Source organism: Pseudopodoces humilis, chromosome 22 (assembly GCF_049639895.1).
Source record: "Pseudopodoces humilis isolate 2021_Gansu_Grassland_sample_001 chromosome 22, ASM4963989v1, whole genome shotgun sequence".
Classification (NCBI taxonomy): domain Eukaryota; kingdom Metazoa; phylum Chordata; class Aves; order Passeriformes; family Paridae; genus Pseudopodoces; species Pseudopodoces humilis.
In genome coordinates this window covers 8,700,796-8,726,513 of record NC_142221.1, presented here as the reverse complement: position 1 = coordinate 8,726,513, position 25,718 = coordinate 8,700,796, and the positions used below count along the sequence as shown (strand labels likewise).

The 25,718-nt window shown below is 53.4% G+C and overlaps 1 protein-coding gene across 1 annotated transcript in view; it reads left to right on the top strand.

Annotated features, from left to right (window-relative positions):
- Positions 1-266: 266 nt before the first annotated feature.
- The window catches only part of LOC106628384 (uncharacterized), a 61,148-nt gene continuing 35,696 nt past the window's right edge, over positions 267-25,718 (top strand). Inside the window, exons 1-5 of the mRNA XM_088065958.1 lie at positions 267-438; positions 23,097-23,244; positions 23,815-23,973; positions 24,422-24,617; positions 25,267-25,404. Of these exons, the coding sequence (XP_087922084.1) occupies positions 267-438; positions 23,097-23,244; positions 23,815-23,973; positions 24,422-24,617; positions 25,267-25,404 (813 nt within the window). The remainder of the gene's footprint in view (positions 439-23,096; positions 23,245-23,814; positions 23,974-24,421; positions 24,618-25,266; positions 25,405-25,718) is intronic.

Sequence of the window (25,718 nt, the reverse complement as noted above, 5' to 3'; positions counted from 1 at the left end):
TGTCTGTCTGTCCGTCTGGCACCCGCGGAGCCCTGCACGGGGAGGGGAAGGGAGAATCCCCATCCCCGAACTCCTCATCCCAGGGTGCCAGATTTTGGGGAGGGGGTGCTGAGGGACATTAACCCCGGTGTTCCCCGGTGTTCCCCGCGCGGTGCGGGGCAGGGCGGGGGCCGGGGGCGGGCGCGGGGGCGGGGGCCGGGGCCGTGCCTGTCCCGGCGGCGGGGCCGGGATGCGGCGGGGCCGGGCGGGGATGCGGCGGGGCCGGGATGCGGCGGGGCCGGGCGGGGATGCGGCGGGGCCGGGATGCGGCGGGGCCGGAGCCGGGCACGGTGCGCGGCGGGGCGCTGCCGCTGCCCTGCGCCCTGGCCCTGGCCCTGGCCCTGGCCCTGTGCCCGGCGGCGCTGGCGGCTCCCGAGCCGGGCTCCGGGCTGGACACAGGTAGGACCGGCGGCCGAGGGTCCCGGGGGGGTCCCTGGGGACTCAGCGGGGCTGGCGGGGACATCCCGGGCCGGGATGCGGGCGGTCCCCAATGGGATGCGCTGTGAGCCCGGCACAGCGGAGTGGCGAGCGGGGAACGGGGAGAGGGGCTCGGCCGGGACTCCCGGGGTTCTGCGGGGATGCGGAGGCGGTTCCTGGCCGTGGGGAAGCCCCCCAGGTGTCCCGGCGTCCCCTCACCCCCATCGCCGGGAGGCGCCGCCGCATCCGAAACGGGGATGGGGCAAAAAAGTTTCGCCCACGGCGAGGGGCGCCCCGTGAGCTGCTGGGGACGCTGGGGCCGGGCAGGGACGGACCCTTTAGAGGTGTCCCCGTGTCACAGGGTGCCTGGAGCGGGGTGTGGGTCCCTCTCCCTGCGGGACAGAGCAGCCGGGTTCGCTGGGATTTGTGTGTGGCTTCTTGGATCTCTCACATCAGAGAATCATGGAATCCTAAACTGGTTTGGGTTGGAAGGGACATTAAAGCTCAACTTGTTCCACCCCTGCCATGGCAGGGACACCTCCCACCATCCCAGGCTGCTCCCAGCCCTGTCCAGCCTGGCCTTGGGCACTGCCAGGGATCCAGGGGCAGCCCCAGCTGCTCTGGGCACCCTGTGCCAGGGCCTGCCCACCCTGCCAGGGAACAATTCCTGCCCAATATCCCATCCAGCCCTGCCCTCTGGCACTGGGAGCCATTCCCTGTGTCCTGCCCCTCCATCCCTTTTTCCCTCTCCAGCTCTCCTGGAGCCCCTTCAGGCACTGGCAGGAGCTGTGAGCTCTCCCTGGAGCCTTCTCCTCTCCAGGTGAGCACCCCCAGCTCTCCCAGCCTGGCTCCAGGGAAGCTCCAGCCCTGGGAGCAGCTCCATGGCCTCCTCTGGATCTTTTTATGCCAAGAGCTGCAGCAATTCCTAAAAATTCCCCTGCAGTGCTGTGGGTCTGGGATGGGGGGTGACACTGTCAGGGATTCTTGGATTTGGGATGCTGTGGGGTGGGGTGAGCCCCAGCTGGCCCTTCCTGTCCTCACAACCTGGGGGTCTCCAGGGCTTTGCTGAGCTCCTGCCTCCATCCCTGGGATGCTCTGCTTAAGGAGGAGCAGGAAGTCGGAAGCTCCTTCGTTGAGTGGGAGCAGCTCCCTGGAGCCACTTTTCCCTCACAAAATGCAGTAAATGATAATTGCAAAACACAAAACTCCCCCAAATCAACCCAGAAAATCCCGTCTGGGAATGAGATCCAAAAAGGAAAGCGCATGAACAATTTGTCTTTAATTAAAGCTGGAGTCGTCCAATTAAAATCTGCTTAATTAAGGGATGCAGCCGAAAACGCACGGCTTGGCTCCTGCAGATGGCATTTGAAGCTTGAGGTTTTGGGGAAAAATAGGTTTTCAGGAAATTATCCTGGAGGTCTGAGTCTCCCAAATGTCAGATCCAGCACTGTGCAAGGTCCTCACATCTGGGGTCTTTTGGGAATGTGCACATGGACTTGGTAAATGAAACATTGAACTTGATGAAAATGTGGAAAATTACATCTAAATTGTGGTGTACCAGTGCTGTCTGTGTACAGTTGCATGTGTTTTATATCTATATTTTTATATAAAAATTTATATAAATATAAATGTTATATATTTTTATATATAATGATATAAATATATATCATTATATATATAAATCATATATATCATTATAAATTATATAAATATATATAAATATATAGTAATAAATTTATATTATCTATTATTAAATAATAAATATATAATAATATATAATTTATATTTTATATAAATTATATGTTTTGATATAATATTAATTATATTATATATTATACTATATATTATATATGGTATATAATTTATATATATTTTATATAAATATATAATGATAAAATATATAATAATAAAATATATAATAAATATGTTTATTTATATTAAATTATACTTGTGTCTGGGCCTGATCTTGATAATCTTAACTAGTTCCAAGTCCAACTTCTTAAAAATCCAGAAATCCCAGATTTGTACTCTGTGCCATTTCCATTTGACCCTCCATTCTATGGAGTGTCATGACATCCTTAATTAGGCAATTATATGGAATTACCAATTTTTTTCCCCTTGACAAGACCCTAAATTGTGCATTTAAAGTGGGATAAACACAGGGGTCACTGCCTGTGCCCCCAGCACAGAGAGCAGCTAGGAGCCTTCCCCTGAGGCTTTGGCCCTGGGAGGGCAGGCCATGAAAACCAAGGCCTGAGCAGTTCTGGGAACCCCAGACAGAAGCCACCAGGAAGTTTTTACAATCCAGCTTTTATCCCTGAGCTCCTTCATGGGCTCCTTGTTGTGTTCCAGAGGGAGGAGGAGGAGGAGGGTTTGTGCCTCAGATCCATTTGAAGGATTCCCTTATCTGAACTCTGGGTTTGCTGAGCATCATTTTCCAGCTGGTTTCTGCTGGATGAAAAAGCCTTTTCCCTAAAATCCTCCGGTGCTTTTATCTGGGAATGGGGAGGAGGTGAGTTCCTGCTTTCCCTCAAATACCTTCTCCTCCTTGGTATCCTGCGGTTGTTCCCCCTTGCACTGACCTTGGCACACCCAGGTGCCTCTGGCTTGGCTGCTTTGGGAATTCCAGCCTGGAAGTGGCTCCAATTTCCTTGGACATGTCTGGAGGAGAAGGTGCTGACCCAGGATGGTGCTTTTTGCTCTGCTGTTTTAATTTTGCCCAGCTGGAGCTGTTTGGATTGAAAAGTCTCTCTCTTGTTTTAAGTCTGTCTCGTGCTGGATTATTTGAAAACTTCCAGCCCAAGCTTCCCAGCTGCTCCCACCATCCCTGTCCCCAGAATATGTTGGTATTCCTGGAAGCTGGAATGCAGAGCTGGTGTTTGCCTGCATCCCCATGAGATCCCTCCAGATCAGACCAAATTAAAAACCTGAAACTTCTGCACAATCCCCATTTCCTAAAGCCTCTTTCCCTCTGGATCCAGGCCTTGCTCTGAGCTGGCACCCACAGCCCGTGTCCCTTGTGCCACCACAGAGCACAGAAAGATGCCACAGCTGCTCTCACCTCTATTTTCTGCACCTTAGTAGGTGGAAATCATTCCACATCATTCCATGTAAACTCTGGGGTGCTGGAGAAGGGTTTCAAGTCCTGTTCCTTAGGGGAAGATTTTCCAGAGAAGTGTAATGGATCATCCTGGGATCAGATCAGCCCCCTGGGAGCTGAGCTGGAGGATACAAACATCCTTCCCACGGGAAAATGGACAGTCTGGGCTGAGTGTCACACCTAAACCTCGTCCAAACCCTGCCAGGACCTCCAGCTGCCGGTGTTAAGCCCAAACTAAGCCAGGCCGAGCTTAGGTGGAAGATTCCGGGGGCAGAGGCAGAGTTTGGTGTGAGAAGCAGCTCGGAGTGGCTGCCCACACCTCCTTCCTCCGGGCAGGCTCCCAAAAAGCTCCTAATTCCTTGCAGGAGGAGCAGCCATCTGCTCCTGGTTGAGGTCCTGGCCCTGGGGGTGACGTAACGTCGGTGCCTCCCTGGCTGAGGCAGCTGGAGCTCTTTGTGGACGTTCAGGGTGTGCTATATATATTTCTGTATTTATATACACATGTCATGGCTCTCACAGCCAGCCTGGGGCTGGCACTGCCTGTGTGGGCCAGGAATTCTGGCTGAGGTGCTCTGGCAGGAGATGGGAATGGTTTTAGAGCTCAGCTCCGAGGAGGGGGCCGCTCCCTGGACACGGCAGATTGTGGGATCAGTCACTCCTCAGGGGCTTTGGGTGTCTGGGGCTTGTCTGGCAGGGAAAGCTGGGGGATATCAGTGGGTTCTTGGGTGCTGGGCTGGGTCCTCGTGGCCCTGCTGGGTGCAGGTTCAGGGCTCAGCTCTGTGGGGAGTGAGGAAGGATCACAGAACCACAGAGTCACAGAATCTATCACACAATTTATCAGTCAGAGGATCAATCACAGAATCACAGAGTCACAGAATCAATCACGGAATCACAGAATCAATCACAGAATCAATCACAGAGTCACAGAATCAGTCACAGAATCACAAAATCATAGAATCTATCACAGAATCTATCACAGAATCTATCACAGAATCACAGAATCAATCATGGAATCACAGAATCAACCACAGAATCAGTCACAGAGTCACAGAATCAATCACGGAATCACAGAATCAATCACAGAATCAATCACAGAGTCACAGATTCAGTCACAGAATCAATCACAGAGTCACAGAATCAATCACGGAATCACAGAATCAGTCACAGAGTCACAGAATCAATCACGGAATCACAGAATCAATCACAGAATCAATCACAGAGTCACAGAATCAGTCACAGAATCAGTCACAGAGTCACAGAATCATTCACAGAGTCACAGATTCAGTCAGAGTCACAGATTCAGTCACAGAATCAATCACAGAGTCACAGATTCAGTCACAGAGTCACAAAACCACAGAATCAGTCACAGTCACAGAATCAATCATGGAATCTGTCACAGAATCAACCACAGAATCAATCACAGAATCTATCAGAGCCAGAGAATCAATCACAGAATCACAGAATCAGTCACAGAATCACAAAATCATAGAATCTATCACAGAATCTATCACAGAATCTATCACAGAATCACAGAATCAATCATGGAATCACAGAATCAACCACAGAATCAGTCACAGAGTCACAGAATCAATCACAGAATCAGTCACAGAGTCACAGAATCAATCACAGAATCAGTCACAGAGTCACAGAATCAGTCACAGAATCAGTCACAGAGTCACAGAATCAATCACAGAATCATTCACAGAGTCACAGAATCAGTCACAGAGTCACAGAATCAGTCACAGAATCAATCACAGAGTCACAGAATCAGTCACAGAGTCACAGAATATGCCGAGCTGGAAGGGACCCACAAGGATCCCTCCTCCCTGGGAAGCTCTGCAATGTGGCAGGGGCTGTGCTGGTGGAGAAAGGGGCTCTACCTGCTCTGGCAGAGTGTTGGGGGACACATGTGAGCACAGAAACCCCATTTCCTTCCCCTAAGAAGAGGCTCCCCACCCCATTACGGGATTAGTGGGGTTTTTGGTGCTTTGCTGCCGGTTTTTAGACAAACCCTGGAGAGGCTGAGCATCCCCAGCTCTGGGGGCACCGCGGGCTCTGCTGTGCCAGGGGCACTCGGGGACATTGGCACAGGGAAAGGCTTCAGGGATCCCGTGTCTGCTCCTCTTTGTGCACAGCCTCATCCAGCCCCCGGGAGCGCTCGGCTGGAAAGCTTTGCTCTCTTGGGGTCATCAATTAAGGGAAAAAATAACCTCAGCGGGGTTTAAGCACCCTCCTCCCGTGCTTTTGCCACTCCAGGAACTCAAGAGAGCAACAAAATGGCAAAAATCAGCTTCTGTTTAGCGCACCTCAAGCCTGACAGGCGCGATCCAGTGGCGCAATGACAGCAATTAGTGCAGCGCTAATTGTAATTCCCGCAGGGTTCATAAAGGGCACCGCGGGTCGCTCCACGCTGATCCCGGGGCTGATGGGGACAAGGGGGGACCCGGCGCGTGGCTTTGGGACAGGATGGGGACGGGATGGAGGGACACGGCAGGACAGAGGGACACGGCAGGATGGAGGGACATGGCAGGACAGAGGGACACGGCAGGACAGAGGGACACGGCAGGACGGAGGGACACGGCAGGACAGAGGGACACGGCAGGACGGAGGGACACGGCAGGACGGAGGGACAGGGCAGGACAGAGGGACACGGAAGGATGGAGGGACATGGCAGGATGGAGGGACACGGCAGGACGGAGGGACACGGAAGGGAATGGATGGACACCACAGGACAGAGGGACACGGCAGGATGGAGGGACACGGCAGGACGGAGGGACACAGCAGGACGGAGGGACACAGCAGGACGGAGGGACAGGGCAGGATGGAGGGACACGGAAGGGAATGGATGGACACCACAGGACAGAGGGACACGGCAGGGATGGACAGACACAGCAGGACAGAGGGACACAGCAGGGATGGAGGGACAGCAGAGGACAGAGGGACAAGGAAGACCTGGAGAGAGCAGAAGGAGCAGGGAAAGGCCTGGGATCTTCCACAGCGGCTGCTCTGGAGGGTTTTGGTGGGAGAAGCTGCCCAGCATCCCTGATAATTTCATGGGTTTGGGATGGGAGATGCCCGATGCCACTGGAGAGGTGACACCGTGGGGCTGGAACTGGGTGATCCTTGAGGTTCCTTCCAAGGATCCTTCTAAAGATTCCTCCCAAACCTTCCTGGGACTCCGGGAATCTCTGGCTGGGGCCGAGCCAAGGATGGAGCAGTGCCGAGTGCTCCTCCCGCTCCTCCAGAAACGTGCAACAACCAACCCCAGGGTGGGGATTGCTGGGAGAGGAGACATCCCCAGCCTGCGAGGCTGGGAAGGCAGCAGGAGCAGCGGGGTGGGGTGGCTGTGGCACAGAGCAGGGCTGGAGCTCCCTGGCTCCTCACTCTGCACAGCCCTGGTGCTTCTCTGCCTGTGGTTCCCATCTGTCCCGCCGGGAATGGTGCGAGACAGACGCCTCCCCTCCTGCTGCAGTGGCTCCGAGCTGATCTGAGCTGGGAAAACGCAGCCAGGAAGGGATTTGGTTCCATCAGCTCCTGTCTTTTTCCTTTTTTTAACCTGCCAGACGTGTTTGGGAGCAGGGCTGTGATCCTGCCAGCGTGCTCCGTCTGCCACTGCAGCATTCCCTCCCTGCCACCCCTGGTTTGTGCCCTTCCACTTCCAGCAGAGACCTGCAGGAGCTGATGGATTTCCTTGGAGTAGATCCCAGCAGGGATGGGCCATGGGATGGACTGAGGGGGACAGGACCCATCCCTGAAAGGTCCCTAAATCCAAGGAGGGAGTAGAAGGAATCCCAGGCGTGGAGAGCAGAGAGTTGTGGGGTGAGGAGGATTTATTGGGATGTTCTCCATGTGCACGGCACCCCTGGGACCCAGAGCTGGGGGGTTTTGGGGTGTGAGAGAGCAGGAGAGGGACTGGGGACAAGGGATGGAGGGACAGGACCCAGGGAATGGCTCCCAGTGCCAGAGGGCAGGGCTGGATGGGATATTGGGCAGGAATTGTTCCCTGGCAGGGTGGGCAGGCCCTGGCACAGGGTGCCCAGAGCAGCTGGGGCTGCCCCTGGATCCCTGGCAGTGCCCAAGGCCAGGCTGGACAGGGCTGGGAGCAGCCTGGGATGGTGGGAGGTGTCCCTGCCATGGCAGGGGTGGCACTGGATGATCTTTCAGGTCCCTTCCCACCCAAACCATTCCATCATTCTCTGATTTCCTCTATAAACAACTAAATGTGTTTATACTGAGAATTACGAGCACAGGAGACAGGTAATTTCTGCTCACAGTGAAAGAGATACATTTTATTTATTACTTTCTCTGCTTTCCTGCTGCTGAACCCTCATTTCTGAGCCACATTTTCCGTGGCAGCTCCTGCTGGGAGTGGGAAATGCTTGATTAAAGAGGGAGGGTAAAGGAGCTGCCATCCAAGGAAGGCAGCAGCACCCAGGAGTGGAACCTTTCGTTTGACAGAGCTGCGTTATTAACACGTGTTTGAAGTCCTGGGATGGATCAATGAAACAGCTGGGCTTTGCCTGTGGAAATGCTGGGCTCTGTTTTGGCAGGGCTGAGGGAGATGTTCTGTAATGAGAGCTATTTAAAGGTCATTAGAGATGCAGAGGAGTTTTGAAGTCAGATCTCAGTTTCTGGCAGTGACTTTTGTGTGAGAAGATTTTTAATCAACTCCTTTGCTTTTTCTTTTCCTTTTTTTTTTTTTTTTTTGCATTCCTGGAGCTCTGTGGATATTTGGATGTTTCACATTTGAGGAAGGCAGATGAAGGATGGGGGTGGGATTCATGTCAGGAGACAGGACACGGTGTCCACCTGCCACGTGGTCCCCCTTGGCCTGGCTGGTGACATTTTGAGGCGTGTGGAGTTCAAGTGAGCTGCAAAGAAAAGGGACAGAGAGCGAAAACCAGAGGGTTCCCACTCTGCATGTGGAATTTGGGTGACTTAAACAGCTTAAAAGTCCCCCAGAGGGTGCTGGCACTGCCCAGGCTCCCCAGGAAATGGGCACATGCCAGAGCTCCAGGAGCATTTGGACCAAGGATGATCCTTGGGGTCCCTCCCAGATCAGGATATTCCAGGATCTCCCTGTGCACCTGTGGGGAGTAGAAGCCACCCTGCTCCCAATGGGAAGATCACCTGGAAGATCACCAGCCGTGCAGAGACCTGGGATGGTTCCCTTTTTATCAGGAAGAACCTTTAAGCTGTTCAAAGCTCTCTGTTAAACCCTGTTTAAGTTCAGGGCTCTGAGCACCTTCCTCAGTGGCTTTCCCTAAAGCAGAGTTCAGGCTCCTGCCCAGAGCTCTGAATCCACATTAATTCATCCTAATTAATGCCTCACTTGTGGTTTTCCTCCCCATTTCAGAAGACTTTGGGGAATCCTGCAAACCCTACACCTTCTGCACTAAAAGTGCTGTTAATTTTCTCCCCCAGCGCTGCTGGTTTTAATTGTGACTCCCACGCCAGCTCTAACCCACATGGTTCATGCATTCATTATTTAATTTGCTTCTGGCCTACCCCAAGGCTGGGCTGTAGTAATTTCAGCTGCTGGCAAGGCTTTAAATCCACATGAGATGTTTTTCCTAAAGGGAAAGATGTTTTTCCAAATTCAGCCACAACTGTTGGCCTTTAAGTAGGAATAAAGCTAGAGATGATCTCTGACCTATTCTCTGTAGGGCAGCAGAGCAGAGAATCATGGAATTACAGATTGGTTTGGGTTGGAAGGGATCTTAAAGCTCATCTCATGCCATGGGGACACCTCCCACCATCCCAGGCTGCTCCCAGCCCATCCAGCCTGGCCTTGGGCACTGCCAGGGATGAGGCAGCCACAGCTGCTCTGGGCCACATCACTGGGGTTTTTCTCCTGCGTGAACAGGAGCAGATCCCACACTCAGTGACCACTCTATCACCATTTCTGGAGTGCTGATTGAGAAAAAGTGACTCCAAATTAAAGTAAAGCTGGAAAAATGCTGTGCCTCGCTGTTGATGCCAGGCACAGTTACAGGAGGCAGTGCTTAGATGTCGTATTTGTGTTTGTTGTCGTTTAATGATTCAGGTTTTATATTTTTCTGTCTTTACAAGTACCAGGTGGTTGTGGCTCTTCATGGGCAGGGTGTGATGGTGCTCCAGCAGCACTGCCTGGTGTTACTGGTGTAGTTCCTGCTGGTCTCTGGGAGAGCAAATGCAATTTCATGGCTGTTGGGACATTGCAAGTGTGTTTGTGCAGTAGCAGGAGGGTTTCAGAGACATTTTCAGGGCATAATTCACCTTGGGAGTGGCAGTTCCAAAGCTGTTTCTTTGTGTCTGGGCTCTTGTTTCCCAGATTTGCGGTCTGGTTTTGTTTAATTTGGTCTCAGGCCTTGGGGAGAAGGGTCTGGGGTTACATCAGAGGCTGCAGCTTCCTCCTGTCGAGGGCAAGGAGCCAACTGATACCGGAATGGGCAAAGGGGACACGGCTGACACGCTCCAGGAGGTCCCAGGGCATGGAGACAGCTCCAAACTTTGCCAAATTTGTGGGAATTGCAGCTCCCAATGCAGTATTTCACCCCCACAAGGAAGGGAAGGAGCAGAGGGGGAGGAGGCTGAGCCCAACCCGGGACATCTGCAGCCCCCCAAGGGCGCAGGAGGAGCATCCCAGGCTGTCCCAGCGTGTGGGGCTGCTCTGCCTCCTCCTTTCAGCCCAGGGACCCCCATCCCTCGCAGCTTCCTGCCCCTCCTGAGCCAGACATGTGCAAACGTGACCGGGAATCCACCCGGGATGGTTTTTCCTCCCCCAGGCTGGTATTTCCTCCCGGCTCCCTCTCCCCCTGCACGGCCCCTTCTCCATGAACCCAGCCAGGCATCGCTGGTGACCTTGGCCCCTGCAGGTCCCCTCCCCTCCTGCAGAACATCTGGCAGGCACGTGAAGCCCAGGGCTGCTGGAGCCTCCCAGGCTCCTTTCTGGGATGTGTCCCCTCTCCAAGGGACCCCCTCGAGCCCCAGCATCCCTGCTCCTTCCAAAGGTCCCTCCAGAGGAAGGGTTCGGGGGCTGTGCTGGAAGTTTGAGTGTTGCAGGGTGAGGAGTGATCAGGCTCCAGCCTGATCCCCTCTTGGCTCCTGTGCTCTCCTGGCTTCCAGGAGTGCATTTTAGGGGCTGTTTTGAAGAGGAAACCTCCTGGTTAATCCCTTCCTGATGCCTGCAGCAGCTGGGAAGTTCCATGGGCTGCGCTGCAGACCGACACAAGGACACCCAGACCCCTCATTCCCGTGGCCTTCTCCCAGCAATGCAGGAAGGGGAAAACAGGTTCCTCCTGTCCCATGGGTGGCTTTGGGGAGGATCCAGAGAGCCAAGAGGTCCCTGAGATGCAAGGTCAGGGGGCAGGGGTGACACAGTGGGCAGGGGAGGATAGATCACAGCAATTGCTGTGAGCTGGGAAGGGTCTCCCTGGGGTTGTTCCCTGCCCAGAACCTCTCTGGAGGTTGAAGGGGATGAGTTTCTCTCTAGGATGGGTCCCTGCAGGTGAGGATTCCCCATCTGGTGTGGGTGGGACCATCCATGAGGGTGGTGCTGCAGGGAGAGGGTTTGGGGCCGGGCAGGAGCAGGACAGGCACTGGCCAGACCAACCTGGTCTCAGAATTAATGAGGAGATGGAAGCTCTCATCAGGCCTGGGGTGTGGTGGATGGACACTGGTGTCCTCCTGAGCGTGGAGAGGGGCTGGATGATTTTCCAGATGGGATCATAAGCTCCTGGCTTAAAAAAAACCCCAACCCCCCCCCAAAAAAAACCCCAAAGCCCAAAAACAACAAACAAACAAACAACCTCCCCCAAAAAACCCAAAAAGCCTCCCCTAAAACCCCCCAAACGTCCCCCAGAAAAACCCAACCAAACAAGATTTTAAAAGAATAAATAATAAAAACTGCCTCTGAACTTTCTGCATCCAGTTTTTGTGCTGGAACCACGAGCAGTCAGGTTTCCTGTGCTTTTCTCTATGCTCAGGAAGTTTAATTAAAGGTGTAGGGCTGTTAATGAGTCCAGCAGCTGGAGCATTAAGTCTTTGTTTGCATCAGCAAGTGAGGAGTGCTCCCAAAAGCAGCTCCAAGGCCCTGGGCCCACTCAGAGGGGCTCTGTGGATTTTATCCTGAACTGGGCTTGGATTTTCAGTCCAGAGGATCCTGTCCATGTTGGAGAACATTAAATCTCCTCCCCAGGAAGGTGTCTGTGCAGCCCAGAGCTGCTCTGCAGGGTGAACAACTGGACAGGGAGTGGGCATGGCTGGGAATTCACCCTGGAATGACCTCCTGATCCTAATTCAAACAGCTTGGGTGTTGTTATTTTTAATTTGCTGTGTTTATTTTCCCCCTTCAGAGGCAGTTTGCAGAAGCAGGTTGTGAACATGGCTCTGCTGCGGTTTGGGAGGGATTGGATCAATGTTGACCCAAGGAAGGATTTTTCATGGAATCCTGGAATGGTTTGGGTGGGAAGGGACATTAAAGCTCATCTCATTCCACCCCTGCCATGGCAGGGACACCTCCCACCATCCCAGGCTGCTCCCAGCCCTGTCCAGCCTGGCCTTGGGCACTGCCAGGGATCCAGGGGCAGCCCCAGCTGCTCTGGGCACCCTGTGCCAGGGCCTGCCCACCCTGCCAGGGAACAATTCCTGCCCAATATCCCATCCAGCCCTGCCCTCTGGCACTGGGAGCCATTCCCTGTGTCCTGTCCCTCCATCTCTTGTCCCCAGTCCCTCTCCAGCTCTCCTGGAGCCCTTTTGGGCCCTGCAAGGGGCTCTGAGCTCTCCCTGGAGCCTTCTCTTCTCCAGGTGAGCCCCCCCAGCTCTCCCAGCCTGGCTCCAGCCTGGAGCAGCTCCGTGGCCTCCTCTGGACTCTCTCCAGCTGCTCCAGGTCCTTCCTGTGCTGGGGACCCCAGAGGGAACCCCTGTAATGGGGTCTCATGAGCACAATCACCTCCCTTGCTGCCCTGCCCACTCTGCTGCTGATTTTTGATTTATTTATCCTCTCTGAAGGCAGTGGGATCTGCTCACCTCACTGCTGTGCCTTTCAAGGATGGCCCAGCTGATTTCCAGGGAGCTGCTCACAATCCCAGTTAACATTTGCTCCCTTTACTGGTGCTGGGCTCGCTCCCAGCTCTGGCTGTGCCTCGGGAGTGGGGACAGAGCTGAGGGGGATCCCTGGCCAGGGCAGCACATGTGGGACACGCAGAGATCCCTGGAGAACAATTCCAGCTCCCCAACCTGCCTGTGGGGAGCCCCTTCCCCGGGCTCAGCCTCCCCCAGACCCTCTGCACCCGGCCTGATGTGAGAACATGAGCCCTGCTCCTTTTCACAGCACACAGTTGCCTTTTCCCAGCTCTAATCTCCCTGAATGTGTTTTCATTTCATTTTTATATTCTTTCCAGGCTTTTACTGGAATTCCCACAGGCCGGAGCAGGTCAGGGATGCTGATTGGAAACAGAGGAGGGCTGGAAGTAGCCGAGATAAATGGGCTGATAAAGCAGCCAGAGCCTGGCTGATGTGGGACTGTCCTCACCCCCTTCTCCCTGCTCCAGGGGGGCTTGAGGCTGTCAGGAATCACAAACTCCTGGGAATTGCTGCTCCTCAGGGAAGGGAACAGAGCTGGGAAGGGGCTGGAGAATTCCTGAGGGAGCTGGGAAGGGGCTGGAGAATTCCTGAGGGAGCTGGGAAGGGGCTGGAGAATTCCTGAGGGAGCTGGGAAGGGGCTGGAGAATTCCTGAGGGAGCTGGGAAGGGGCTGGAGAATTCCTGAGGGAGCTGGGAAGGGGCTCAGGCTGGAGCAAAGGAGGCTCAGGGGGAATTTCTGGCTCTGCACAAGTCCCTGCCAGGAGGGGACAGCTCAGGCTCTGCTCCCAGGGAACAGGGACAGGAGGAGAGGGAACGGCCTCAGGCTGGGCCAGGGGAGGCTCAGGGGAAACAGCAGCAGGAATTTCCTCATGGAAAGGGTGATTAAACATTGGAAAGGGCTGCCCAGGGAGGTTTGGGGTCCCCATCCCTGGATGTGGCACTTGGGGTGAGTGGTGGCCCTGGTAGTGCTGTGGGAACAGCTGGGCTCAGTGACTTTGGAGGGCTTTTCCAGCCTGAACAATTCCATGATTCCATGTTTGCTGCTGCTTTACACCCCTGCCCATACTGGAGAGCTGACAGCCAGGAATCAAGGGGCAGGAATTAACACAGCATGGAGATGAATATTTCTCTGCTTGGATAAAGGAGTGGATTTTTCTCAGCTCACACCTAGAAGCTGGTTAAGCCTGGAGGAGAGTGGGTGGATTTTTTTTTTTTGAAGCCTTCACATCAACCGTTGTCATCTCCAAGAGCTGCTGGCTCTGAGCAGGGTGCAGGAACCAGGAGATGACTGGTGGCTGATGTTGTGTTTAAAACCATGCCCTGAATTCCTGAATTTTGGAGCTCCTTCTGCAGTGGGGCAGAGCAAAGCCTCCCCTGCAGCTCCTCAGGATCCCCCAGAGCCCAGCTGGGCTTTGTCCTCATTGTGACCCACAGTTTGCTGCCAAACACCATCACATGGGGCTCCCTGCTCCTTGCCCAGGACTGGAAATCCCATTTCCTTCCCTGTGGGTTTCCCTAGAAAAGAAACTGCTCCTTGTTCCTTGTAGGACAAGAGGAAACAGCCTCAGGTTGCACCAGGACAGGTTCAGATTGGAAATAAGGAAAAATTCCTTCATGGGAAGGGTTTCCAAGCCCAGGCTGCTCAGGGCTGTGGTGGGATTTAAAAGCTGCATGGATGTGACACTTGGGGACGAGTGGCAGAGCCCAGGGAGGATGGCTGGACTCAGGAGGGCTGGGCAGGCTCTTGAAATTCAGGAATCAAATATTTTAGGGAGAAGAGGTATTTGAGCCTGTCCACATCCCACAGCAGTGTCCTGGTCTCTGGCTGTGGCAGGGAGGGAACAGCCCCACGGCTTTGCAGGTGTGTGATTTAACCTTGTTTTGTCAGATTTTTGTCAGTGAATTAAAACAATTCAGTATTTAGGGCTGATCTTTTGGAGTATTTAATTTGCTGCAGGTTTGATGGGAATGGCACAGCAGTTCAAACCAACTCCACTTTTTACATTTCTTTGTTTGTGCTTCACTTCCAAACCAGGAAAAAAGAAGCAAAGCCATTCCTTCATGTGGTCCTGCTGCTCCCAGAGCACTGGAGTGTGCTGGGAAGGCTGGAACACTGCTCCAGCCCAGCGGGAGAGCTGCTGCAGCAATCTCCAGGACATTTAATCTGATGACTGCAAAACAAACTCAGCCCGGTGGGTTTGGAGGAGCTCTGCTTGCTGCTGGCTGGATAAATCCTGCAGGAATTGCTGGAGTTAGACAGGAAAGCAAGGGTTTGTGCCTTGAGGAAATGCAGGTGTGGGAGCAGGAGCAGCCATCCTGGTGTCTGCAGCGCTCCAGACTCTCAGGGAGCTTTGTAGAGAGGTTCATTTTTCAGGGATGTTTTTGGGAGAGCCCCGAGGAGCAGAGCTGGGCAGCAGCAGGGGCTTGTCCATGTCCAGGAGCTCCTGAGTGAGATGTGCAGAGGGATTTTGGAGATTGATATCCAGTGGGATCCCAGTTCTTCTTCCCTCTCCTTCCTTAGGGCCACGCCTGCTGCAGAGTGACTGCTGTCACTGCTCTGGTGTTTGTGCCTGCACCTCACATCTGTCCTGGGGACATCTGGGATTCCCTGGTGCCTTCCTGGTGGGAATAACAGTGGAGCCCAAGCTCAGGGAACTCTCCAAGCCGTGGATGCTGCACGTTGACACCGGCTCTCCCTGGGGCAGGGGTTTGCTGCTCCCACAGGGATGCTGGGGGGCCTGGAGGTGTCACCCCTCCAGCCCCTCCAGGCTGTGCCCGTGCTGAGGTTCCAGCAGATTGCCCTGCCCTGCCCCAGCAGCTCTTCCCTCCTGACCAGGGACAGGAGATGGGAACGGCTGGAGCTGGGCCAGGCCAGGCTCAGGCTGCACATCAGGGCAAGGTTCTTCCCCCAGAGGCTGCTGGCACTGCCCAGGCTCCCCAGGGAATGGGCACGGCCCCGAGGCTGCCAGAGCTCCAGGGATGCCCAGGCTGGGATGTTGGGGGGTCTGGGCAGGGCCAGGAGTGGCACTCGATGATTTCTGGGTGTCTTTTCCAGCTCAGGATATTTCAGGATTCTACAATTCCTGCTGGGCTCCCTTGGCCTGCAGAACTCCTGCCTCAAGCACCACAGGGCAAGACTGCTCCGTTTTTGAGCTATTACTAATTAAGAGGCAATAATTACCCATTCATTTAGCCCAAGTGGAAAATAGCTGTCACTCTCAGCCTGGGTGACATAATTACATTGCAGCCTTCACTGATTTCTTGCTAAAACTCAGAATCTTTTTGTCCTCCTGGGATCCCAAACTGGGCCTGTTCCAGAGCAGGAACTCATTTCTGGGATGGAGATTTTTTTTTTTCCCTCAGACTGAATTTACAGCAAGGTCTTTAACAATTAATATTCATACAATTATGACACAAAGTGCCAGTGGCCTGCACTGGGCAGCTCAGCAGCTCACAAAGCCCAGGCTCTTTGGGACATCCCTCCCAGGATCCATGGAAAAACCCCTGACCCACACTTTGGCCTGGCTCTCTTCCCTCCTGGCACGGAGAGGCAAAGCCATGTGGCCAGGATTGCCTTTCACCAGCTGGGAATATTTTCATGTCTTGAAAAGAGAAACCATGAAACCTTGCACCAGGAGGAGGATTCCTCCCACTGTGATACTGGATATGGCTTGAAAAATAAATTCCTGGCACTTTTTGGGGGGACAGTGTAAAATATTGTTTTAGTTTAGTTCTTTTCCAGGTTGGTTAATTCATGGATTTAGGTTTTTCTTCTTCTTAAGCATTCCAGGGTGGGTTATAGGTGATGTCCTGGTGTTTTCCAACCCATGTGTGTCCATAAAGGTGGGAATTCCAGGGGTCCTCTTCACTGCTTTTTAGTTCTGGAAGTGGCTTGAAAATGAGGTGGAGATGCAGTAAAATATTGACTGCATTGTCAGACGTGAGAGAATCCAGAGGGTTCTGAGGCACTGGAACAGAAGATGTGGAATAGAAGAATAGAGAGGAATTCTCTGCTTGGGGATGTTCCTCAGGTTGGCTGTTTCCAGCTAAAGGAACAGGGAATTAAGGGAGGGTGGGCTCAGGAGTCTGGAGCTCAGTGCATTTGGTGAAGCAGGGCTGGTGAAACTGGGTCGGATCAGGTGGAAAAATTCCAATCAGGAAGTGGAAGTGAAACTCCAGCCGGTTAAAACTGTCTGGTTTCCTGGGGGTTGTGAAAAAATAAATAAAATTTAAAACCCAAAAAAAGTGGTTTGCTGGGGGAGGGAGGAAGTGTCCTATCATCTCCAGGGGTTAAAAATAACACTGAAATTTCACTTTCAAACATTTTCAGTTAATTAAAGGGAACTTGCACTGAATAAAAAAAAACAAGAGAGAGGCAGCTCATCCACAGAGGCGAAACCTTTTATCTCCGGGCTGACTCAAAGTGACTCATTTTCCTTTTTTTATTTTTCTTATTCCCCCCATTTAATTTTTTTTTTCTTCCTTAAATATTGGGAAAGATTTCTGTTTGACACATGATTTCTCTCCAGCAATTCCCTTTAACCCTGGGAGCTCCCCCACATCCCAAATCCATCCTTTCCTCAGTCTGGGCTGCTCAGGGAAGTGATGAATCACTAACAAATGTTTTCCCTCGCTCAAAGGCAGAGGGAGGAATGAAGAGCAGATTTTATTTTATTTTTTTTTTTTTTTTTGCAAGGCAGAGACATCTCTGCTGTTCAAACAAGGGTTGTCAGCTCTGTCTGGGGCTCCCCCCTGATCCACACAATTCCCTGTGCAGAGGCAGCGGGATAGGGAGCGTGTCTGACCTGGGCCCTTCTCAGTTTCACTTGTGATAAATAATCCAGGCTCAAAAACTGGAATTTTGAGGAAAAAAGAATAAAAATAATAAATTTCCTTTGAGTTCTACCGCATAAAAAAAATCTGGAAAATTCTTTAGGTTAGTGAAGAAACAGAGAGGAAGGAAAATTGGTTTGAGCTGGGAAATCATTATTCATGGTGGGATGCAGCCTTTAAAGCAGAAAATACAGGAATGGGCATGAGCCAGGCTGTGGACAGGAAATTTTTTGGGGGGAACAAGAGGATTTGGGACCCTGGAGAGGAAAAAGGGATGGAGGTGTCCACATCTAGCAAGGGGCTTTTGCACAGAGGTTGGCCCATGCCCTCATGCTGAGCGTGTCCTCCTTGGGATCCCATCCACGCTGGAAGTTGCTGGAAGCTGCTTCAGCCCCATCCATGCTCATCTTCATCCAAATTTCCAACTGTGGAGCCTCCTCAGCCCAGGATCTGCCCCAGGGAGCTCCAGAGGGCTCAGCCCCTCCTGGGGCTTGGCAAACGGGTGCCTCCAGCACAGTTTTGGGGGGTTTGGCAGCTTCTCTGCATGTGAATAAAATCCTGGTTTATGTTTATTTGCCCTGAGCATCATTCCAGCATTGTGGGCTCGACCTGAGCTGGTGAAGGGAGTTTAACAAGAAGAAATCTTTTGGTTGGGGCTCTCAGTGACTCCCACACCCGGGGAAGCAGCAGCTCCTGGCTTGGAGCAGCTCGTCGGGGATTCTGAAGGCTCCCAGGCACCCAAAGATAATTTGGGTGTAAAAATACCAGCGGTGGGGGAGAGGTGGGAGGTGATGAGCTCTGTCAAAGGAGCTTGGAGGAGCATTTGGGAGTTGAGTCAAGGTTGAAACCGCAACAATTCAATCGTTTGTACAGAAACCTGGCAGCCGCCGGGCGTGGAGTGAGTCACAAATGCACACATGTTTTGCCTGGGGTGAAAACCTGAGCGCAGTTTGGCTGTGAGATGGCAGCTGGTTAGGCTGGGAAACACTCCTTCTGCATTTATTTTTTTTAATTCTTGGGAGCTGTGTTGAAGGGAGCAGGAGGGGGAGGCCGGGGCTGTTGCTGCTCCCCTGCTCAGGCCTAGGCCGTGCTGGGCCAATGCCAATGAGGTTCTGCTGCCTCCTCCTCTCACCCCTGCTCTGTTCCTGCTCTTCCCTCAGGGAAAATGATTCCCAGGAGCCAAACGAAACCTCCAGGTCCAAAATTTTAATGCCAGGTCCGAGGCTGAGCGCTGACCCTTGGAGCAGCAGCTCCTGAAGCAAAGAAGCAGAACTGGATCCCTGTGAGGCACCGGGGGATTTGCTGCCCTGCACTCAAAACCCCCCCTCCAATAAAGTTCACTGGTGCTAATTTGGGGTGACAAGGAGTGACAGGAGCTGGGGGAGGCACTTGTGGGTGCAAAGCTCAGCTCAGGCAGGTCCAGCTCCCCCGTGGGCTCCCAGGAGCAGCATCCGTCTGTCCCCTGTCCCTCAGCACAAGGCCTTGGTCCTCCTCAGGGAATGTCAGCGTCCCCAAAGTGGAGACTGCAGCGTGAAGTGGCTGAATTTTAGCTAAAATCAGCCCTGCACTGACCTGTGGCCATCCTTTAAAGGGACAATGTGAAAGCAGCTGCCATCCTGCCCCTGAGGGGTTTCTGGATCTCCCATCGCCAGCTCTGGGGTCCTGCTCACCGCAGGCTTTGTTGTTAAATCCTCTCAGTTTGCTTCTCTGACCTCTAATCTCCCCTAAACCTGTGAGTTTGTGTCCAAGCAGACCTGAGTGGGCGTTTGGCAGCTCTGAGCTGGGTCCAGGGTGTGTGAAGGAGCTGAGGGCACGAGGCCAAGGGCACAGGAAATTCCAGGTGGGATTTCTGCCCGTCCTCCAGCTTCTCCTGGCAGGATAACTCGGTGTTCCCTCAGCCAGAGGGCCTGAGCCAAACCTTCCCAGGGCATTCTCTGATTTCTGCCTGCCTGAAGCCTCTGGCTCATCTGGAGGTTGCTCTGAGCCTCTCTGTTTCAGCTGAGGGCTCCTGCCAGGTGGATCTGCTGGATTAGGGAACCAGCCAGGTTAGGGAAAACACACTCTGGTTTTGTGTGAATAAAACCACAGCCAGTTTAGAATCCCAGGATCATTTAGGTTGGAGAAGACCTCCAAGATTATCAAGTCCAACCTTGATGCCTGATCCCCACCTTGTCCCCAGCCCCAGCACAACCAACCCCCAAAACTCCCAGGAATTGCCTGGATTTGAAAGACTCCAAGGTGAGGACCACCAGGAGGTGCCTCCAGCCCCCAGCCCTGGCTCCAGGGCAGAGAGGAGAGGAGCAGGAACGGAGCGAGTCTCTCCTGATGGTTCCTCCCAGCTCTCTGCAGGCCAAGGATTTGCTGATCCAAAGGCAAAGTTTGTGTTCACAACCCTCAGCAAGAGCTCAGCGGTGGCACTCAGAGCTCTGGGCTGGGGACAAGGTGGGGACCAGGCACAGCTCACACTCGATGATCCTGGAAGTCTTTTCCAATTTAAATTATTCTGGTATTCAGTGATCAGAATGATGAAAATTAGGGCTACAAACCCTGGCTGGGTGTTCTTCCCAGCCTGGGGTGTCCATCCCACCCAGAGCAGGTTTTTGGGATCATCCCTTCATGGCTTTGGTGTTTATTTCTGTTTGTCTTCCAACCCTATAAAACATGAGGTTTTGTTTTGTAAAACCACAGAGAGGGAGGTTCTTGGAAAGCTGGTGCTGGAAATGAGTCCCTGGAGTGGGAGAGACTGGAGAATTTGCTGTTAATTTTCTTTGACAATGGAGCAATAAAGAGAAGTTTATTTACAAGTGACAGCGAGGGCCAATATTTATGGTGCTTGTCCCCACTCACTGTCACACAGATTTTATTGGGATGTTTTTAATTTATTTTAAAGGAATCCCACTGAATCCACTGGATAGGCATTGTACACCAATTCCAATGCTGACACCCTGTAATTCAGTAATTAATTTCATTGCTGTGAGGCCAACTTGAACAGGCTGAGGAGCGGTTGTGCGGGGATTTAAATGAAAACCATGTAAAAATGCCCCTCCAGCTAAAGCTTTTAAGGCCTGAATGTGGATAAAACATCATTTAACTTGAGATAAGTGAAGGTTTGAGCTCAGCCCAGGAGCTGTCAGTGCTCCAGGAGGGGCAGGAGGTGAATGCACAGAGCAGAGGAAGGGGGATCTGGAGGGAAAGCGAGGAGAACAGGGGATGGAAGGTACACCAAGGTGTGGATGAGGACTGGGCAAGGCTGGGGTGACACCAGAGCACCTCCCCAGGGACCAGGAGCTCTGGGTGGGGTTAACTCTCAGGGTTGCTTAAGAAGGAGGTGGATGAGGAGCTCTGAGAGCTCTGGGGGATTGGATGAGGTGACCTTTAAAGGTCCTTTCCAACTGTCTGCACTACATCATGATTCTGTGACCTCTCAGCACGTCTTGGAAAGGTTGGAAATGGCTTCTTTTTTAGTTTCCTATTAAAAAACCCCAAATCAAGTGAGGCCACTAAGCCCTGCAGAGCAGCTGGACCTTGTGAGCCTCCCTACCCTTCCCAGCACCTCCTTCAGAAGGGTGTCCTCGCTCAGCTTCCAGGATATCGATTTGCTCCATGTCCCAAACCCTTTCCACGTCCCCTCAAGGGCAGCAGACAACCACTGAGACCTCTCCCCCTCAGTTAATGGGATGAGACTTTTATGCTGGCTCCTGGCTTGAAGAGTTGGGATTTTCCCTCAAGAGGATAAAGCTGAAGGCTGAGCTGCCCCTTCCACACCCCTGTGCCCACTCCGTGGCTTTAGCATCTCCGAAACTCTTCCCTGCTCCCAAAGCTCTCTTCCTTTTCTGCCACTTGCCCTACTTTTCCCTGCAGCCAGCTTATCCTTATTTGGGGTCATCCTGCCTTCCAGCAGACCTTCCTCCTGCCCAGGCTTTGTCCCCAAAAGCCCCATCCCCACCCCGCAGAGCCCCCCGTGCTGGGCGGGCACAAAGGAGCGGCAGCACAGCTGCAGCTCCGGGTAATGAGCTCCAGGAGAACCTGTGCTCCCGTTTTTCCTGTCCAGACAATGCGTGCAGCCGAGCTCTTTCTTCCGAAAAGGTTTCGCTTCCCTGGAATTTGCTGTCCTCTCCGTGGGTGGGTGGCTGCATTCACTCTTCCATAATGGGTCCAGCGTCCTCCGTGGGAAATGTCCTTGTTCCTTTTCTTCCTGCTTTGGCTCTGTCCCCCCTGGACTTGCAGCCACGGGGTCAAACCCAAATTATCCCTGCTCTCCGGAGCAGGGAGGAGAAGGTTGGAATCCTGTTGCATAACCAGCCCTGGGAGCTGTGAGCGCTGCAGCTCAAAGCTCACCTCGGGTGCCTTCTGGAGGTGCCTTTAGAAAGGGATGGTTGGATGGGGAGGGAAATGGGAGCAGCAGGGAATGGATGTGGCACTGGCAGTGCCACGGTGGCTGCCGTGGGCATCAGAAATTCTGGGATGGAAGGAGAAGCAGGAGGAGCTGCCTGCAAAAAACTTCATGTCAAGGTGTCCTTGAGCTTGCCCACCCCACATGCAGAGCCAGGCAACCCCAAACAAGTGGGAAGTTGCCATTTTTGCTGCCCTTGCTCCAGGAAAAAGTCAGGCACCACCTCCAACATCTTTCCAGGGGCAAAGGGCAGTGGGCTGTGGGATGTCAGGGGGAGGTGGAGGAGCACTGGTGTGCTTGATGATAGTGTCACGGGTGTGAGGCCCCAGGATGGAGCCTTGCTTTTCCATCACTTAATGCAGGGAGCTTTCCTGATTAAATTCTGGAGCTGTGATGTCCCAGCCGCTCTGATTCAGAGTTTGGAGTGATCCTAAGCAGAGTCCTGGCAGGACATTTCCATCAGGCACTCAGGAATTAGAGGGAGGAAAGGCCTATTAGGTCACAGGCTCCATTCCCCTGCCAGGGCTGTCCCCTGGGCTTGGCCAGCCCTGTTATTTCAGGTTCCAACCAGTGCCACATCCAGGGGAAGTGACTCAGCCTGACAGACCCTGTTAGGAGCTCTCCAAGGCACCAGGTTTTGGCCATTTAATACAATTTTCCCTCATTTCCCTCTTTTTGGGAGACCATAAAGCTCAGTGTAAGTTTCACACATCAAAACAAACCAGAGGAGAACATGGGTGGTCACTTTTGTGTGTCTGCAGCTGGGGGTGCCCCTCAGGGAACACCATGGGATGGGATGGGATGGGATGGGATGGGATGGGATGGGATGGGATGGGATGGGATGGGATGGGATGGGATGGGATGGGATGGGATGGGATGGGATGGGATGGGATGGGATGGGATGGGGTTTTGTTCAATGGGACTATTGAAACCCATCTGATTCCTAACAGCACTAATGGGCCTTAATGACCCCAACCAGCCTGTCCTGGGACCCCCAGCTCATCCCAGCAGACCCATTTAAGCCCAGCCCTGTGCTAGTCCTGTCCTGAGTTCTGGGAGGGAGTCTTTGGCTCCTGGGTGGGCCATGGACCTTCCCTGGATGGAATTTATCTTCTTTTGCTCTGTGTCCTGTCTCTGCCCCTTGGATGGATTTTACACCTCACTGCAGCCTGGGTTCCACACAGCTTCTGCCTCCTGTACTGGAGGTTTCTCAGCCTGCTCAGCACCTCTCTCTTCTCCCCCAAAGCAGATGAGGTGAACCTGCTGGACAAAATCACTCTTCATGCCCAGGACCTCAGCAATGTTTCCTTTGGCTACGACCACAGCAAGTGCAGGATCCTGGAGATCGGGCAATACGCGACCCTCAACATCCCCACCAGGGCGGCTTTTGGGGACAGGTAACCTCCCTTGGGGGGTGGGAATGGGGTGGTGAGGCTCAAAAATCATCTGAGGTGTGGCTGTTGGTTTGAGGAGTTCCTTGGAGAGCCCATTCCATGATGACATGGAGATAACTCAGCAGCTCTGAGCTCAGGGGTTCCTTCATCTCTTGCATTTTGGAACAGTTTGTCCTGTCCCTGGAAGCATCCAAGGCCGGGTTGGACAGGACTTGGAGCAGCCTGGGATAGTGGAAGGTGTCCCTGCCCGTGGCAGGGGGTGGGATGAGATGAGCTTGAAGGTTTCCTCCAACCCAAATCGTTCTGGGGTTCTTTGATCGTTCCTGGTTGGGTGCAGGAAGGACACCTTGGCATGGCCCCATCACCCCCTGCTGAGGCTGTGTGGGCAATGCTAATTTAGGCCTGGCTGCTTCTCTTTGAACCTCTCAACTGGAACAATTGCTGGCTTCTTTCCCCCTTTGGTTTTCCTTCTCACTCAGTTCTTTTGTGCCGTGAATTTTTTTACCCTGAGAGGTCATTTGATGGTGACACAGCAGCAGCTGCACAGTGCCACGTGTCCCCTCTTCCCACCAGGTTTGCAGATGAGCTGAGCGTGCTGCTGAAGCTCAGGTACTCCCTGAAGGAGGACACCAGCCTGGTGACCATCCTCAGCCACCGCAGCCACGTGCTCTTCCAGATCAGGATTAACCCCTACGCCCTGGTCTTCGTCACCACGAGGAGGAGACACTACGAGTAAGTCCCAGCCCAGGTGCTGTTTTCCTGCTTTGCCATCCTTCCTTTTCTCCTCCCAAGGCCAAGGGTTGGGGTTTCCCTCTCTGCTGGGCTTTGGGCAGTGCTGAGCTCACCTCAGCTGAAGGAAGGTGATGTCCCTCAGACCTGGTGCTGGTCATCACTGCCGAACTCCACTCTGCCAAAATGACACAGCTCTGGAAAACAAATCAAAGAACAAAAAGGTTCAGATCCCTGGGCATAAATCAAAACCCAGCCATTTCTCAGATGCCTCGAGTGGTTGTAGACATCCCCCAATCCATGGAAAACAAGTGATGATGTTGTAACAACTCTCATCTTGTTCCTTGTGTCAGAGGATGGATACCTGAGCGACCCTGGCAGCTGCTAAGGGATAAAGCCTGGACAAGGTGTGGGATGAAGTTTCCCATTGTGCCTCCTCCCTTTCCCTCAGGTTCCCAGTGTCCTTCCTGGGCGATGGGCACTGGCACCGAGTGGCTCTCAGCATCTCCCTGGAGAGGCTGGAATTGCACGTGGACTGCAGGCTGGTGGACAGAGTGAGCTGGTCCAACTATTTTGGGATGGGGGTGAACACTGAAGGTCTGATCATCATCGGAGGCCTCATTGAGTCCTTCGAGATCCCCTTTAAGGTGAGAGCTGGCAGGGGCTGCTCTACCTGTGTGAATGAGGTTCCAAGTTCCCCCTGGTGGAATCCATTTCCTTCGCCTTCTCTTCCCAAAAAACATTTATTTATTTTCATGCTTGGGCAGGATGAACTTAGCAAAGGCTTGGGATTGTGCTTGGGTTTGGGTCAGGGCAGCACAAGGGGCAGCAGTCAGGTCACCTCTGGGTCTGACTTCATCCTCTGGCTTTGGCCATGACCTGGACCGTGAGAAGTCTGTGTGCAGTCAGCATGGAAAGATCTGGTTGGGGCAGTGTGGCCAAAGGCTTCAGACTTCCAAAGGGCAGGGTTACCTGGGATATTGGGAAGGAATTGTTGCCTGGGAGGCCCTGGCACAGGGTGCCCACAGCAGCTGTGGCTGCCCCTGGATCACTGGAAGTACCCAAGGCCAGGCTGGATGGGACTGGGAGCAGCCTGGGATGGTGGGAGGTGTCCCTGCCATGGCATCTTTGCAACACTTGAAGCTGGAGAGGGAATGTCCATTGCCCAAACCATCCTGTAAAGAAATCTCTGGCTCTGAGGAACCGGAGATGATCTCCCCTGCAGGCTCTTCCAGACCTTTCCCTCTCCTCTGGAAGAAGCAGGAGGCTGAACTCTGCTTTCTGTGGCTCTTCCAGGGCGCTCTCCAACAGCTGACCTTTATGATGGGAGACCCAGCAGCCGCTGCCGAGCACTGCCACAGCTACAACTCAACCTGCCCAGGCTCCTTCAGCCTCCACAGGGCCCCGTGGGAGCTCCCAACAGCCTGGCCAGAGGTGTGCTGGGGACAGCTGACAAATCTGGGGACTGCTGGGCCAAGCTTTTCCTTGGAGTCACACAATTCCAGTGAAAGGCCCAACCCAGGGCGTTGCCTGGAATTGCTGGGGTCTCCAGTTTGGGATGGGCTATGAGGGGGTGGGGGGCGGTTCTTTCCCATCCCTTCAAGTCACAGATGGGTTTGGTGCCAAGGAGAGTGAGTTAAAGGGAGAGCTTGGGATCCAGGGAATGGCTGTGGCTGGATGTGCTCCTGTGTGTGGCACAGGGAAGATCTGAGTAATGCTGCAGCTGGAGCTGTGCTTCTGAAAGGAGG